The sequence below is a fragment of the Phodopus roborovskii genome, unplaced genomic scaffold, assembly GCF_943737965.1.
Source record: "Phodopus roborovskii unplaced genomic scaffold, PHOROB, whole genome shotgun sequence".
NCBI classification, from domain to species: Eukaryota; Metazoa; Chordata; class Mammalia; order Rodentia; family Cricetidae; genus Phodopus; species Phodopus roborovskii.
The window spans coordinates 8,292,740-8,309,350 of record NW_026126625.1 but is presented as its reverse complement, the minus strand read 5'-3'; the positions used below and the strand labels follow the sequence as shown (position 1 = coordinate 8,309,350).

The window sequence follows — 16,611 nt, the reverse complement described above, 5'->3', positions numbered from 1 at the left end:
TCCAGCCCTCCACAGTAGAAGCCAGTATTAGCCCCATCTCTAGGACAGCCAGCTAGAACCTCACTCTGAGCCTGCCTCACAATCAAAATGGCAGAGGCAGCCATGTGGGGTGGCACATGCCTGTAACTCTTGGGAGGATTAGACAAGAGGATCTCGAGTTCAAGGTTTGTAGGGCTAAATCCTATCTAAATGAATAAACAGAAGCTGAAAGTTGAAAAACAATTTTCAGTTTCAGAGACCACACCTTCAACCACTAACTTGGGCAGCACACTGCCCTTTACATGTCAAAACTCCAATAACAGCAAGCTGCTGGATTACTAGGACCTGACTTTCTATGTTTTCCAGTCACCTGCCTCAACCTTCCATTCAGCATCCCCTTTCATCCAAGGTATGTTTACACCTCCTCCAATATACACGCACATAAATGTGCTGTACAGACCAAATATTTACTGACAATAACTCATAAACCATTATATATATAGTATATATAAAAATACATACATACATACAGACAGACATTGATTTTTTGAGACAGGGTTTCTCTGTATTGCTTTGGAGTCTGTCTTGGCACTTGCTCTGTAGACTAGGCTGGCCTCGAACTCATAGATATCCACCTGCCTCTGCCTCCTGAGTGTTGGATCAAAGGCGTTCACCACCCGGTTCATAAATCATTTTATAACAATTCTTTAGTATTTATAGACCATTACTATGTATTAACAATCAAAACGAATGTGCAAACTAATGAGCTAGATGTACTGATTTATTTTAGATCAGGAATTAAATCTTGGGTAAATATTGGATACTACAGGACACATAGCATTGTCAATGTTTTTTTTATTTTTTTCAGAACTGATCAATACTGTGATTTCATAACTGTCATTGCTGAGAAAACTACTTCATATAAATGACTGCTATAAAACGTCAGAAATAGGAGCTCTGTCTAAATCCCAAGCCAACACTTATGGAACAATTTTTTTTTTTTTAGGAAACCTAAGTCATATCTTAAACAGCAATATTTAAAGTTAAAATTTCTAATATAATGTGATCCAAAGACATGCTGATTTGATACTTCCATGAGGAGGGAAGTTTTCTGTAACTAATCTGTTTTTAATTATTTAAAATAATATAATTAGATTGATAATTTAATTCAACTAATAATTCAACTGATTTTAATTAATTAATTCTGCAATTAACTTTGTTTTCTGTAATTAATCTGTTAATTACTCCATGAAAGCAGACCACTTCAAGTGTTCAGGAAAAATACTGGAAATCATAACATAGAGCAGTCTCTCTGCTCTGAGCCGAAGCGTTCCAGGCACTGGCAGCGCGTGGCATGACAGCATGCGCGGTCAGTGTACAAACTGTGCTGAGAGGCAAACTGCAGCGATGCAACACAAGTGAGCTTTGCCACAAACTCTCACTGCACATTCAGCAGCCTTACTGCTATTGACAAAGTTTTCACTTCTTCCATATCTGGTTGCATCGTCTCATATGGAGTCACAAGCTACAATGTAAGAAGCTGGGCTCCAAGAAAGAATCCCAGAGTGCATTGGAGTTTTGATGCTCTTGGTTAGCAACAGGTCGCTTTCCCCAGCACCACTGCTCTGATTGCCTCACAGTCTTCTCAGGCAAATTTTCAAAGAGCTTTCAAAGTTTTAGAGCTCTACTGAACCCAATACACAAGGCTCCCTATAGCCAAGGAAACATGATTTAGTAGGGCCTTCGCCCAATGGCCCACTGTGTCTTAACAAAGCCTTTTACTGGCAGCACTCTTAGGCCTGGATCCAGTCATCGTCTTAGATTAAGCACCATGGTCTCCACCAAATAAGCCACAGGAAATTGAGCAAGTCTAGCATGGTGCAGGATCCTGGCACATATAGCAAAAGCTGGGAAACTTGGGACCAATAAGCACTCTTGCAGCCTAACCCTTCACTGAATAAACATCCTAAAGCCCTCAAAAATAAGAGTCATACAAGATCACACACTGGTGTATCTAACAGTCTGCTATATCTGTGCCCTACATTGTATTTTGCAGGTAGGGAACTAGACAGGCTTGTTCATTTGCCAAACTCCAGACTCAAGGGTCAGCTAAGCACTTCCCCATCCTTGGATAAGAAGTCTCAGTCTCTGTCAGCTTCTTCATAGCTTCAAAAACATGAATTTACACAGCAACCTCAGGTCACCTCTGCTCTTACCCTTCAGTGGGACCCCAGGCCTTTGAGTAACTGAGAGAAACAAACACACACCTAGCTACGTCTGCCTACTTATGCATCCAATACCAGACCTTGGGAAGTCCACCCAAGGGGGCAGACTCAGTTCTAAAAGGGCACAAAAAGCCAGTGACATACCAAGTGTTTATTAGGAAAATTTATAATCGGAAAAATAACAATGTATGACCAAATAAATTAGGGCAATACAGGTAGCCTCACAGCATACAGCACACGAACATGTTAAACATCCAAAGGTAGCCTGTAATAAAACAGCACATCGGTCTGCTGAAGCTGAAGTTCCTCAGATGTATTGAATGGTGAGGAGGCTGTGCTGCAGCCAGTCAATGGCACACACAGGCAGGGCTGTGCTGAGGGCCAGGCCTTCCAACTCCTCCTCTGGTGCCATTGCCATTCTAAGCTTTTCAAAGTAGCTTCAAACTGAGTTTTGTAGGCAGGGGAAAAGAAATCCCACACCCTTTAGAGAGCAGTCCACAAACACAGCTGCTTTTTAAAAACCTATTTATTAAACTAATGTGTGGATAAGGGTCAAACTTTACAAAACACATAAAAGGGTTACAATACGTATATATACACACACATAACACGAAGGGCAAGATCTAATGTGCTGCAGGCTGGCCTTGAATGTGCTATATAGCCAAGGATAGACTTGAACTTCTGATCCTCTTGCCTCAGTCTGAGTGCTAAGATTTATAGGCACACATAAACACATCATCTGCTGAAGATTGGACCCAGGGCCTTATGTAAGTTAGCAAGAAGTCTACAAATAAGCCATATTCCCAACTCCTTTGGCTTACACACATATATATGATTTTTTTCAAGACAGGGTTTCTCTGTGTAGCTTTGTAGACCAGGCTGGCCTTTAATTTACATAGATTTATTCTCTTGCCTCTGACTCCCAAGTACTGAGATTAAAGGCATGTGCCACCACCGCCCAGCTTATTTTTATATTTTTTGAAAGCTAGTTTTTATGAGAATTACAAATGAAAAGTTTTGTGTGTATGCTGAATGATCTCTCCAATCTGTAACAGAATCCTTCCTCCTTACATCTCTGATGCTCCTGTCAAGTAACAGGAAGGTAGTGGGGTCTTTCCAATGTGTAACAGCAATCCCTGCTGCAGTATTCAGGGACAGACACCTTGCTGCCTTCTCATGTCAGGGAACTGCTCTAATAAGTCAAACAACACCTTAATACCTTAGAAATCTCAATGTCTGCTAATGGAGTAGAGGGAACCCTCTGCCATACCCTTCACTTTAGGATGGTATGGGTAACTGTTCGAGCAGTAGAGTTGTCCCGGCACCCGGCTAAAAACTCCTCTGTGGACAGAACTTACAAGGGACTCAGCAGTCCGCTTCCAGCACATGACAGATGACCACTGGAGCATAGGAAGAAGGCTCAGGAGAAAACTTTCCTCAACAGGGGGAAACACCATTCAGAGGAAGATCTAAACTTTCAGCAAGTATCTTTTTTCTACGTCCGTGCATTAGGAAAGAACTATTGAATTTAACAGCAGAAATTGAGTTATGTGAGCACATTCCTGAAGACGTCACAGTAACAACTACAGACATCAATTGCATGGCAGCTGCAGAGTGACTGCAGGTGTCCCTCTACACTATCTCCACTTTCCCATCCCTGTAGATTTTAAATCAGTGCAGAAGTTACATGACAAATCAACTAACAGACGTGCTCTGTAGTTTAGATTTAGCATGTCTCCCAAAGTCCTGAGTCCTCAGCTTGGCTCTACCAGGAAGAGGTGGGGCCCAAGGTTAAGTCTTAAGTCATCCAGCAAGTGTCCTCCAAAGGGCTGGTGACACTCTGGACTCCTTTTTCTCTCTCACTTCCTAGGGAGAGGCCTTTTCCACTACCTGATAGGCTATCTCAACCACAGCCAAACAAGCGTGGGCCAAAACCTCCAAATTCCTGAGCCAAAATAAATCTTTCTTCTTCAAGTTGATTATGCCAGGTAGTAAATGCAACAGAAATCTAACACAGCTTATTATGTAATAGAATTATAAAACAAAAGACACACTCTATCTTCAATCTGCAGACATTGGATGAGTTTATATGTAATATAAATTTCTTAAACTCATCTTGGCTGACTCATTCAGGGCCAGGAAGTTCCATGGCCTTGTTTCTCAGGCATTCTGAAGAGAGAGAACACTGTAAGATAACTGGACTCATCCACGAGGTATGATGCGGACTCAGATGGAGTGTTAGAGAGAGCTTTTGAGAGGAGAGACTGACGACTCAGAAGTAATAAACGAGGCTTTGCTTTTGCTGTATAAACCCATCCAAAAGCCCTCTTTGGATACTTCTCCAACTGAAAACAAATTGGCCCTCGAAATGCTCCTTCAGGTTTACTCATTCACTTTGATGCTCTTCAAAACAATCCCAGGCCTCACTAACTATAAAGACCGTGGCTACATCCTGAACTTCCACATCACAGAGAAGAACACTCTCTTCAGAGGTCTGTTGCTCCGGTATTAATCAAGCAGCTGTACCTCCACACGATCGTGACTGTTTACTTGCCAGTATCTCACTCTGCTACATGACCATGGGAAGGGAGTCACAGACTGAAGGGAGTACTGAAATTTGATAGCTGTTATTGACTGAGTACGTTCTTAACTTCTCGGCTGGTCACATATTGAACTTTCTGTTATTGAGATCAATGCTGTTCAGGCTGCTCTCAAACTCATGGGCTCAAGCGATTCTGCTGCACACAGCTTCCTGAGTAGGTGGGAGACATGTGCCCTACCAGGCTCACAAGAATTTCCACTTGAAATGTCAAAGATGGTCAGTTCCCAGTGATGCTGGAATCCAGAAAGCCCCGTGGCAGCAGGCAAGGAAGCAGAAAACTGCTTTGTTACTACTGAAAGGCCAACCCCTAAGAGAAGTCATTTTAGGGGATGGTATAAGCTACCTCGGGAAAGTCTCATGAAAAAGAAAATTAGGCATCAGATGTCAAATCATCAGTAAACTGGAAGCCTTTAGGAGTTCATAATACTAAGAAAAAGGAACAACTGAATGGTATGTGTCTTGGGGGGTGTTTAAAATGGGACAGAATTAGCACTGGAGTGAGAATTTGGGCAAGAATGGCAACCCCATGCTCTAACTCAGAGACAAGGAACATGAAAGAAACAAGGAGAACAATGTGGTGAGAGCAAGGGAGAGAGAACATCATCAGAGATATTGAGGCTATGCTGTCTTGGAAAGTCAGCAGAGGAAGTTTTGGTAAGGAAGGAATAGTAGGAGGTTGAAGGAGGTGTTAGAATCACAAAGAAATAAGGAAATGAGACCATAAGAGAGGCTGAGCCATGTGGCTTACATCTTGGGCAGTAACCAAGGACAACAGGGCTGTGGGTAATGCTGGCCACAAGATGTCCAAAAGTAATCCCAGAAAATCTGTGGTGGAAAGAAGTGAAGCTTCAGGAAGAATTAAGTTGGGGCCTAGCCTAGCTCCCAACAGACTCCTGATCCAAGTGAACAGACTGGAAATGTAATTACTAGGCCTGATACTGTATTCTAGAAACTACTGTCCTTCATAAACTCTCGAAATTGCTGAAGTCCAGTTTGCACGTAAGTAAAATAAGGATAACCACCTCAAAGGGTTGTGGTGAGAATTAAACAAAGCCATGCATGAGACATCTCAGAATTCTACCATCACCAAGGCAGCTACATGCTTCACAAAATGAAGAAAAGCCATTGTCATAAGAGGGGAAATAAAATCTGAACTTTCAGTCAAATGAGGAACAAAGGAATCCTTCCCTCCTGGACTATATTTACAAAGAAAAATAGTTACAAACTGAACTTCACTGCAATTTGCTCTCCATATAATTTTACAATTTTTAAAATTGACCATTTTGTAAAATTACCAAAACTCTTGTAAATGCAAATTCTCTTATGGCATTAATCAATGAAGCTGAAATGGTACTGGCCCTTACCTTACAGGTTGGGGAGATATACTGAAGATATACAGTGGATAGGAGAAATTTACTCTCTAGTCCACCCAGTCCCACCCAGTGTGTCTCAGTCAGAGATGTAAACACCAACTTAAGTCCAGAACTAATAAAATCATATACAACAACAATATCTGACTGATCCATGAACTGTGGAGGGGAGAATAAGCTATATATTTGCTTCAATGTATACATATGTGCACATGTAAAATTCTTGTGGATTACATATAAAAACTGAAAAAAAAGAAATAAAATTAAGAGTGATTTGTATTTTACTCACTATCCTATAACAAAACATAGTATTCATTCTTACAAAAAAAAATAAAGATAAACTTGTAATTTTATTTAAAATATTTAAAAAGGACTAAGTAAAATAAAATGCAATATTCTGCAGTGGCAATATTTCCTCACAGATATTTGAAAATGACTATAAAGTAGAAATGTCAGCAATATGCCTTTCAAGACTACTCAAGGATTAACTAGTCCATTAGTTCAAATTCTTTAAAATTTGAATATACTTACTAGACATGCACTCTAAAAGATTTAAAGGCATTATATCACCTTAGAATACTGAAGAAGAGTGCTTCCAAATTCTTGAAATGACAATATACATCAATGGTACCTCTGTATAAGGGCGTAAGTGATGGGTAAGAAACAGAAATGTTACACAATATGATTCTAGAAGTTGCAACAAGTGATGGCATAACTGAACATTAAAGATTTCAGGTTCCACAGAAGAAGCAGGTCTCTGGAAGATGAGACACTTGGGATCACTCTAACAGTTTTCAATCATTTCTAGATTGTTCCAAGATTAATATAAGCTTATCCATTCAAAATGGAATAAGACCTATTTCAATCTAAGGGGAAAATGAAAACAATACAACGAAACCAAAAATCCATCTCATAAGCATCAGACCAAGAGGAAGGACTTAACATTTAGTAAACATTGATCAGAAGGCAATCAAATGGGATGGGAAGGAGGTGATAGAAGTAACCTGTGTAGTTTCTTTAACCATCAGCAGCTTCCTCTCTTCCTCCCACCCTCATAGCATGAAACACCACTCTGGAGAATCAGTACTCAGCAACAGAGAGGAAATATATTCAGTTCTGAGAAAACATCCATCAGTGTGGCTAGCTCTTATCTGTTTGTGGTAGATCAGGAAAGCTAAGTTCTGTGTTGTCAAGTATGGTGAGCCCCTGGCTTAATGTCCCTTCTGGCTATCAGTCAACATCCACAGAGAAACATGTTTGATATTTATTGACTCCAATTCTTACTGATATGACTAGATGACCAACCAACTGAAGAAAAGTCAATCCATGAGTATAACCTCTGTAACAGACTGAAAGAAAAAGAAAAGCTGAGGTACATCTTAAGTATACATGTTCAGAAACATAAGAAAATGAAGCAATCAGCAACAGGAATAAGGGAAAGGAACAGTTAAGAGTAGGGACAAGGAGTCAGAGATGAGCAAGTATAAGAAGGAGACTGGGAAAGTAAGGCAAACCTATAATTAAATACACAGCATAAAAGCATAGCTAGAAAACAGACAACCAAACCAGAAGACAGAGTGGAGTTCCAAAAGGAGCATTCATAAAACTGACCTGATGTTATCAGTCTGTTTTATATACACAGGCAACTATGTTGCTGCATGGCTGTAATCACTGCATTTGGGAGGTAGAGACAAGAAGGAGAATAAGGAGTTCAAGCATAGCCTCCACTAAATACTGAGTTTCTGATCAGCAGGGTTTACATGACCCTATAACTAACAAAGTGTCATTCCAATAAGATTCCCATTTTTTTCAAATTTTCATAAAAAATATTTCTAATTATTTTTAACATATAGTCAATTAAGTCATTCCACCTCAACTCAAGACAGCTTGCATCTCTGTCTCTGTACAACCTAGAAAGAAGCATGTGTCTAAAACATTCTAAGATCAAGCTTCCCATTGGCAGAATTTAACAAAACTTGTTAGGCTACTCAATCCCCAGGGTTCTATAAGCCATTTCCCCACAGGCTTTATCAGAAAGACAATGGAGAAGTGGAATCGCTGAATTTCATGCTATGCAAGTAAAACCTGAATAAAGTAGTTAAGGGTAATGAGAAGAGTAGAGGCAAACTTGGGGCATAACAACTGAAAGCGACACTAGAGAATCCTGAAGTTAAAAAGGCAATATCAGAATGAAAGATGAAAGGTCTGTGGACCCAGAATGGGTCCCAGAATGGGAATACATCCCTTAAAATATAAGAGGTAGTATTTTTTTTTTAAAGGGGCATTACTTGAGATATTAAACACTGGGGATTGGTGTGCTTAAAAGTCCCAAAACTAGTTAGAGTATAAAAATGGTTTAAAGGCTAATGTCAATGAAAATGGCCACACTCCACACAGTGCCTCCCTTGCTGCCAGAGATACCACACTGTGAGGCATGAACCACAGGTCACTCCATTAGGGAAATAGATCTTTATTATTTTCTTCAAAATATACATATTGACAAAGATTTCTAACAGTACAAAAATATGTATTTTGAAAATCACAAACTGTATCATTATCCAGTTTTAGCAAATAGACACTGTGGCAGTACAAATGTATTCTTTTAGAAGCACATACACATGCGGATTGATACCTCATAGAAATACTCTGCAACTGGCTTTCCTGTCTTTTAACGTACCATTTACATATAATTATAAATATATGACCTATATAATTCTAAACAATTAAGCAGAGATGTAACAATTCATCTAAACATTCTCTTTTTAAATTTAAGTTACTGGCACGCTTTCAGCAACACAAACCTTCTGTGAACACACAGCTCACGCATTCGTATGACACTGTCGGAGAAGCCCTGTGTTTCTAGCAGAATGACAAGATAGTATTGATCACAGTTATGTAACTAAGACTCCAAGTCTCCTATGCAGGCCATGGAGCAGAAGAGGGATCCAGCCAGGAAATGGAAGGCTAAGGATGAGTCAGCCAAGTCCTAGCTCCTAACTTTCCTTGTGAAGAAATCCACAAGTCACCTGGTGGAGGGAGGCAGCTGTGAACTGCCCCTTCCTTCTTCTGCCCTCAAGCCAGTCAGAGGTCCCCATCTGCATCCAAGCCTGGACAGCCTGGCTCTGACAACAGATCATGTGGAGATGCCACAATGAAAGGCATGGAACACAAAGCAAAGAAACCGAGGAGGCATTTGATTAATTCAGAAGGAGAAGGGACAGGGCATGAAAGATGAAAATCGAGTCCTTTACAACACAGATGGGTTTACCTTCTGCGTAATGTAGTGAAATGGCACTGGATTTCATGGTGATCCCTCTGACCTGCTCATCTTCTCTGCTGTCCATGTACCTCAGCTAGAAAAGTACAACATGTTACACAATATTAATTTCGTGACTAAAATGCAACATAAAATGGAGTTAGTTAGCTTTCATTTCAAATATATAAACTATATTCAGCCCTCTGAGGTTTTTTTTAAGTGGTAAGGTGCTGGAGAAGTGAGGTTAGTCAAGAGAAAGCATAGACAAACTGAAAGGCCTTGCCACAGATGCATTCACACACTGCTTCCCCACAAAGGGATCTGGACTTCTTTCTGTCATCATGATGCAGCCTTCTTTTCCTTCCTGAGGTACTTGATGAGGTCCAAAAGAAACAGAAGGTCCTTTAGAGGAACCAGGAAACTTAACTCTTTTCCAAAGTAACTGATTTTAATTATGTGGCTTTTCTTTTTATAAGAATGGCACAGGAGAAAATATTTACAATATCAAAACTTAGCCAATGGCTTTCTAAAAGCTTTACTGCTTAATATAAAGTCCTCCTTAGCATATATCAACATTTCTCTCCATTATAAAATCTTAACTTTATGTAGATTCATCTCTTTCAATCAAAATCCTAAGACTATGCTAATACAGGATTGCTGGATTGCCACACTTTCCCACCCTACATGAATTCCTTAATTTTTGGAAATACTTCCATCACCACAGCTCTAGCAAAATATCATTTGAATTTCAAGCTTTAAGGCTTATATAAATAGAAGAACTACACACACACACAGAAGAACGACACACACACACACACACACACACACACTCACAGACACACAAAATCACATTCTGGTTGCTCTGTATTATTTTGTTGTTCAATGTTGCCCAAGTCAACCATTTGGATGGCTGTAGCTCTAAGTCACCCATTAGAAGATTCTCCTTCACAAACCTACTACATTTATTCATCAGTCTACCAGTGATTGGCATATGGAAATTCACTACTTTTTAGTAACATAACTGAACTGATAAGAAGTTTGGATTGGGACTGGAGAGATGGCTTAGGGGTTAAAAGCACTGCCTGGTTCTTCTAAAGCACCCTGGTTCAATTCCCAGACCCACATAGTGGCTCACAACTGTTCATTTACTCCAGTTTCAGAAGCCCTGTACTGTTTTCTGGCCTCCACCAGCACTGTATATCCATAGGACAAAGACACCCATGCAGGCAAAAGCATCCATGTACATAAAGTTACAATAAATAAATTTAAACAAAACTTAAAAAAAGAAGTTGGGATCATGTCTCATATACATTGCCCAGGAGATTTCAGAATCACATCTTCAGTGCTATCAGATACTTCCTCATTGTCTTCCAGTAGTTGAACCAATCCACACAGAACAATGGAATATAGTTATGGTGTAATAAGCAGTATTTCATCTTTTAAATTCATACTTTCCCAACTTTTGATGGGACTGAGCATCTTTACAGTTTATTAACCTGGCTTAGCTATTTTACACTCTCTTCTGTAAGTATCCCATGTACAGTCCATCTTCCTGCTGGTTTGTATTACAGGTTTGTTTTGGATAGTCTCTAATTATTAGTTCTTTGTCAGTTAAATGTTTATTATATTTTCCCTAATTTCAAAGAGTTTTGTATTTTTTTTTATTTTGTGGCATACCTGATAAAAATGTTATCCATTTAAATATAGCTGAATTAATCAAACTTTATATTGTAATTTTTACCTTCTCAAGATAACTTCATATATGATCACAGAATTAAATAAAGTCAAATTATAATTAAATTCAGTAACATCCAATACTATTTTCTAAAAACTTAAGCTGGGCCTTTTGTGCATTTTAACTACATGTTTTGTTTGATATGAAGAACAGGTTGGCCCAGTATCACTTCCACATAGGCAGATAACTTCCCAAAGATCCTTTATTGACATTTTTTTCTCCACAGATTTGAAATGCCAGATCCCTAAATTAAGCTCTCACACACATATCTGTTTCTAGGTCATTAGTCAATGTGACACCCCAGACAATTCCGAACCACCAAGTTACAGGTCATTCACAAGCCGTACCAGCTTGTCAGACAGTAAGTACCACATCCCACTCTTCTGGGATTTTAAAATGTCATATCCTTTTTTTTTTTTTTTTTTAACTGTTGGAATTTTTCCTAATTGCTAAATATATGAATCAACACAAAACAACCATCAAGTTGTGTTGTTTCATTTTTTGTTTTTTTGACTTTTCGAGACAAGGTTTGGAGCCTGTCCTGGAACTAGCTCTTGTAGACCAGACTGGTTTCGAACTCACAGAAATCTGCCTGCCTCTGCCTCCCAAGTGCTGGGATAAAAGGCATATACCACCACTACCAAGCAACCATCAAGTTTTTAAACATCAAATTTGACAAAACACAAACATTGTATACCTTCCTTGTTTAAGTTTTCTCTAAAACAACTTTGCCCTAACTATAGGGTAGATTTTAAGATCGTTTATTGTCTACTTATTGCTGATGTGTATTTCTTTTCAATCACTTGTATATCCTGAAATATGCTAAAGTCTTATATTTTGGCAGCTGATTTATAATTTTTGACTTTTTGGACCCCTTGGAACTGGAGTTACAGGTGTTTATGAACTAGCATGTGAGTGCTGGGTCTTGAACCCAGGCCCTTTGCAACAGCAATAAACACTCACCCACTGACCCATCTCTCTAGCCCCTTATTTTTTACTTCTCTACAAAGTTATAGCCTTTTATTAGTCAACAGTTATTTTCTTCCCAAAAATCACATTATTTTTGCCTTATTGTTGTAGCTATTATCTCCAAAACAATGTAAATTAGAAGATTAAATGCAAACAGCAGGATACAATAACCAATCTTACTTATTCATGAATAGAAAAGCTCTAATATTTCATAATTAAATTAAATCTTTATTGTAGTTTTGTAAAAAAAAATTAGATTATCTTTTAAAATTACTTGTTGAGAAGATTTTATCATAATCACAATAGATGTTGAATTTTATTGAATATCTTTTACATCTATTGAAATAATTTTTCCTTTAATTCATTAATATAGTCATATTAGAGTCATTTTAAAATTCCTTGAAATATATTCCATTCAGTTATAAGGAACTATCATTTTAAACAATACTAGATTCAAATTGCTAGTCATGATAATTTTTAAAAGATTTTATTTATACTTATTTTATGTGTATGAATGTTTTGCCTACATCCACGTCTTATGAACCATCTGTGTAGTGTCTACAGAACAGAAGAAGGAATGGAAATATCTGGAACTGAAGTTACAGAAGGTTGTGAGTCACCATATAGATGCTGGAAACAGAACCAGAATCCAGATTTTTTGCAAGAACATCAGTGCTGTTAACCACTAAGCCATCTCTCCATCCCCATCAGAAGGCTGACATGGAATTTTTCTGCCCTAGGTTACCTTCAAAAGACTTCTGGACTATCATGTACTCCTAAGACTTGGCAAGTATGCCCTGAGATTGGTTAGCATGTCCTGTGATTGACGAATATGCCCCATTGTTGGGTTTCTCTTCACTATTATTTTTACTATTTCAGGTAGAACTAAAATTATTTGTTCTTGAGGCTGGAGAGATGGCCTAGCAGTTAAGAGCACTGGCTCCTGTCCCAGAGGACCTAGGTTCAATTCCCAGCATCCACATGGCAGCCCACTGCTGTCTGTAACTCCAGTTCTGAAGCTTCTGACACCCTCATGCAGATGACATATATGCAAGCAAAACATCAATGAATATAAAATAAATATTATATATATGTGTGTGCGTGTGTGTCTATGTATATATATGTGTATATATATACACACATAAAAACACACACACACACACACACACATATATATATATATATATACATATATTTCTTTTACAACCCTATAGACAGTTAAACTAGACATGCATGTTTAATTAAATAGTTAAGCCATTCGGGCTTTTCAGTCAAAGATTTTTTTCAACCAAAACTATTTCTTAAATGATCACAGTAATAGGTTTATTGACATGAAGCTGTTTGTTATAATCTATTACCTAAATCTCTATAGTGTTTCTCTTTCCTAGCATCATCTATTTCTTGTTCTTTACCAATCTTGCTGATATTGTCAGTTATATTAATCTTTAAGTCATTCATTTAAAAGAATCTCTTTATATATGCTATACTTCATGTATTTCCTATGTACAGTGAGCCACAGAAAGTAGCATTAGCTGGTCAAAGTAACAAATATGCTTCAACAGAGAAGATTAAAAATAAAAAAGCAAAATAAGGTTTTATTCACAGTGATCCCCAATTGTTTACACTGTTGTAATTTTCATTAGTAAACTTCATAGTTTAAAACAATTTATGTCTACAGAAAATGTAGTAAGTACAGCAGTTCTCACAAACATCCTCTTATTTACATCTTCATTGCCATGTGGTGTGCTGCATTCTCACAACTGATGAACCAACAGTGATGGTTTCCTGAAGTCAGTTTATACTAAGGTCTATATTTTAAGCGTGGCTATCCATTTTTACAGTTGTTAGTGGTCGTCTTTGGCATCCCCAGTGCTTCCTATAAAGCATTGGTTTTCTCCCTCACTTGCTTACACTTTATCTTCTTTCATCTTACTTTCGGTACTGTAACTCTGCCTTCTCAAGTTGGGAGAACGTGAGCACTTCATTATTAAACCCAACCTGTCAGCTCCTACACAAATGGCCTCAAATTGCCAACATCTTCTAAGTCTCCTGGGTCTATTTTGCTTCTCTATTTTCCCATCTCATTATTCCTCATCCACCCTGTTGATTACCTACTACATACTAGGCCTATTACAGAGAGAAATATTTATTTTGGGACTATGAAGATAATTATTCTAAACCCTTTGAACTTAAAGCTAGAACAAACACTCTTCTTTTTAAAAAAGTGTACTTACTTTGCATAAAAGTCAGAGGAGAATTTGTAGGAATGTGTTCTCCCCTCCTACCATGTGGATCCCAAGAAGCTAATGCAGGACATCAGGCCCCAGAGCAAACACTTTTGCCTACTCATCCATCTCACCAGGCCCTAAAGCAGTATCAACATGATCCTCAAGCCTTCCTTTGGTTCTTGAATTACTTGGGCTAATTTTCAAGGTCTTATGTAATTTGATATATTCTGTTGGTCTCTAGGCAAGAATTCCATTCAAAACAAGTACAACACACAGAAACTGATATTTTATTCTATTTTCCAGCACTTAATGGCTTTCTGCCTTCCTCTCAACACAGCCAACTCACCACCTGTGAAATCTTGAAATCAAGTAATGGTTGACTTGACAAAAGTCACTTCTGTACTTAATACAATGCAATGAAAAGCAATACAGACATGAACTTTTCTTGACACCTATTTGATCTTAATGGGTTCCTTCTCCATGTTTAGATCACTAAAGAACAATGCAATTGGATCATGATATTACAGATAGCTAACACTCATTAAAATGCAACAAATATATACCATATCTAACAACATACCTTGCCTGCCAGTCGGCTGGAGATGATTCCATTACTGGATATAAGACAATCAGCAAGGGTAGTTTTTCCTGTTAAAATGACATTAATTACCATACATTTGTTTAAAGGGGCTAGCAGTCTATAGTGCTATATCTTCTACTTGTGGACCTCACCAATTTCACTTGAAAAGTTGTCAGATTAATTTTAAGCACAGAAATTTTCTTAAATCGAGACAGACTTTACAGAGTAAAACATGTGATTTTGGTAAGATAAACTACTAGGAGGATAAAAATACAGATCACCTTGTACAATGTTTATATTAGTTACTATAATCTAGCATTTAAGAAATCAATTCATAATTTACCAACCATTCCATACAACTGATCATTCTTATAAACTTAGGCTGTAAAGGCTCAGAATGTCACAAGATAGCGTTTGCCTCAGAAAGGTATGCTGGGTAAATATTTCATCACCAGGAAATGATAGCACATGGTCTCCTGTCATAATTACCTATATGTAATTCTCAACAACATTCGCTAATTAAACTGTTGCACTTATTTAATAAGAAAATTTGTTTCCCTACTGTTTGTGGTGTAGCCCATGGAGCAGTACACCAGGAGCAGCCAGTGCGACCCGTTTCAAAACTAAACCTGGAATCTACTTTGCAATAAAAGATTTTGTTTTCAAAATCAATATAGATTTACAGTTACCTTTATCAGACTATTGCCAAAGTTAACACAATTTCAAGGGGCATGAGCCTGTGTTCAAAGAATGACATGGGCACACTCAATTTCCACAGTTGGGTAGGCCTAACAAATAGTCAGGTTTTTCCTTCAATACAGCTTTTTGTAGTCTGTGAATATATAATCTGTGTAATAGCATAAACCAGGAACCAATCAACAGGACCTCTGAGATCTTAAATAATGTGTTTTAGTTTATAACCCTAGAATATCACTTTTCATTAAGTATTCAAATATACACACCTTAGAATGAGGGGACTTTGTTACTAAGCAAGGCTGAATCCTTTGAACAACAATGTTTCATACATATACACTGGTGAATCTGCTATTCAGTTCTCAAAGCAAAACCAAGACAAAGCAGAAACCAAAAGGGAAAAAGAAACAAAGTAAAACCTTTGGCTAGACCTCATATCCTCCAAACTTGCATATAATCATAAAACCCATGGGGTAGGTTAGTCACTGATTTATATGCAAAACTCAAATCTCAGTTGGTTCCTCCTCCAGTGACCTCAGTTTCTGTACTACCTTCTCTTCAGACAAGAGTCACCAAGCCTCTTTTCTGCTTTTCAACCCACCCAAGCACCTTTACCAGTCTAATCAAATCTGTAATTTGAATGCTTTGCCCTTGCTTCCTCCCCACCCCATGGCTCCCTACACGGTAATTAAAAATGTTAATCATCATTTTACACAAGTAAGTATTTCATCGCTGACAGGAGATTCTCATTACCATCTTTTTACATAGGCTGTACACTGAAGCTCCAATAGGCAAAGTAATCTGAAAAGAACTCAAGAGTTTAGGATGTCTAACTACAGAGCTAGAGCCTTCTGTTACAGCCTTGCAGGCCTGATGAGCTCTAAGAGACAGGGTCCAGCCTGCCTTGTCCCCATCCACTCCCTCACCTTCGAAATGAAATGCTGAGTGGTTTTGACTTCACATGCCATTCTAAA

At 38.2% G+C, this 16,611-nt stretch overlaps 1 protein-coding gene across 1 annotated transcript in view; it reads right to left on the bottom strand.

The window, feature by feature from the left end:
* The window catches only part of Efl1 (elongation factor like GTPase 1), a 111,340-nt gene that overhangs the window by 93,100 nt on the left and 1,629 nt on the right, over positions 1 to 16,611 (bottom strand). The window contains exons 3-4 of the mRNA XM_051206602.1: positions 14,945 to 15,012; positions 9,445 to 9,529 (exon numbers count right to left, since the gene is read on the bottom strand). Of these exons, the coding sequence (XP_051062559.1) occupies positions 9,445 to 9,529; positions 14,945 to 15,012 (153 nt within the window). The remainder of the gene's footprint in view (positions 1 to 9,444; positions 9,530 to 14,944; positions 15,013 to 16,611) is intronic.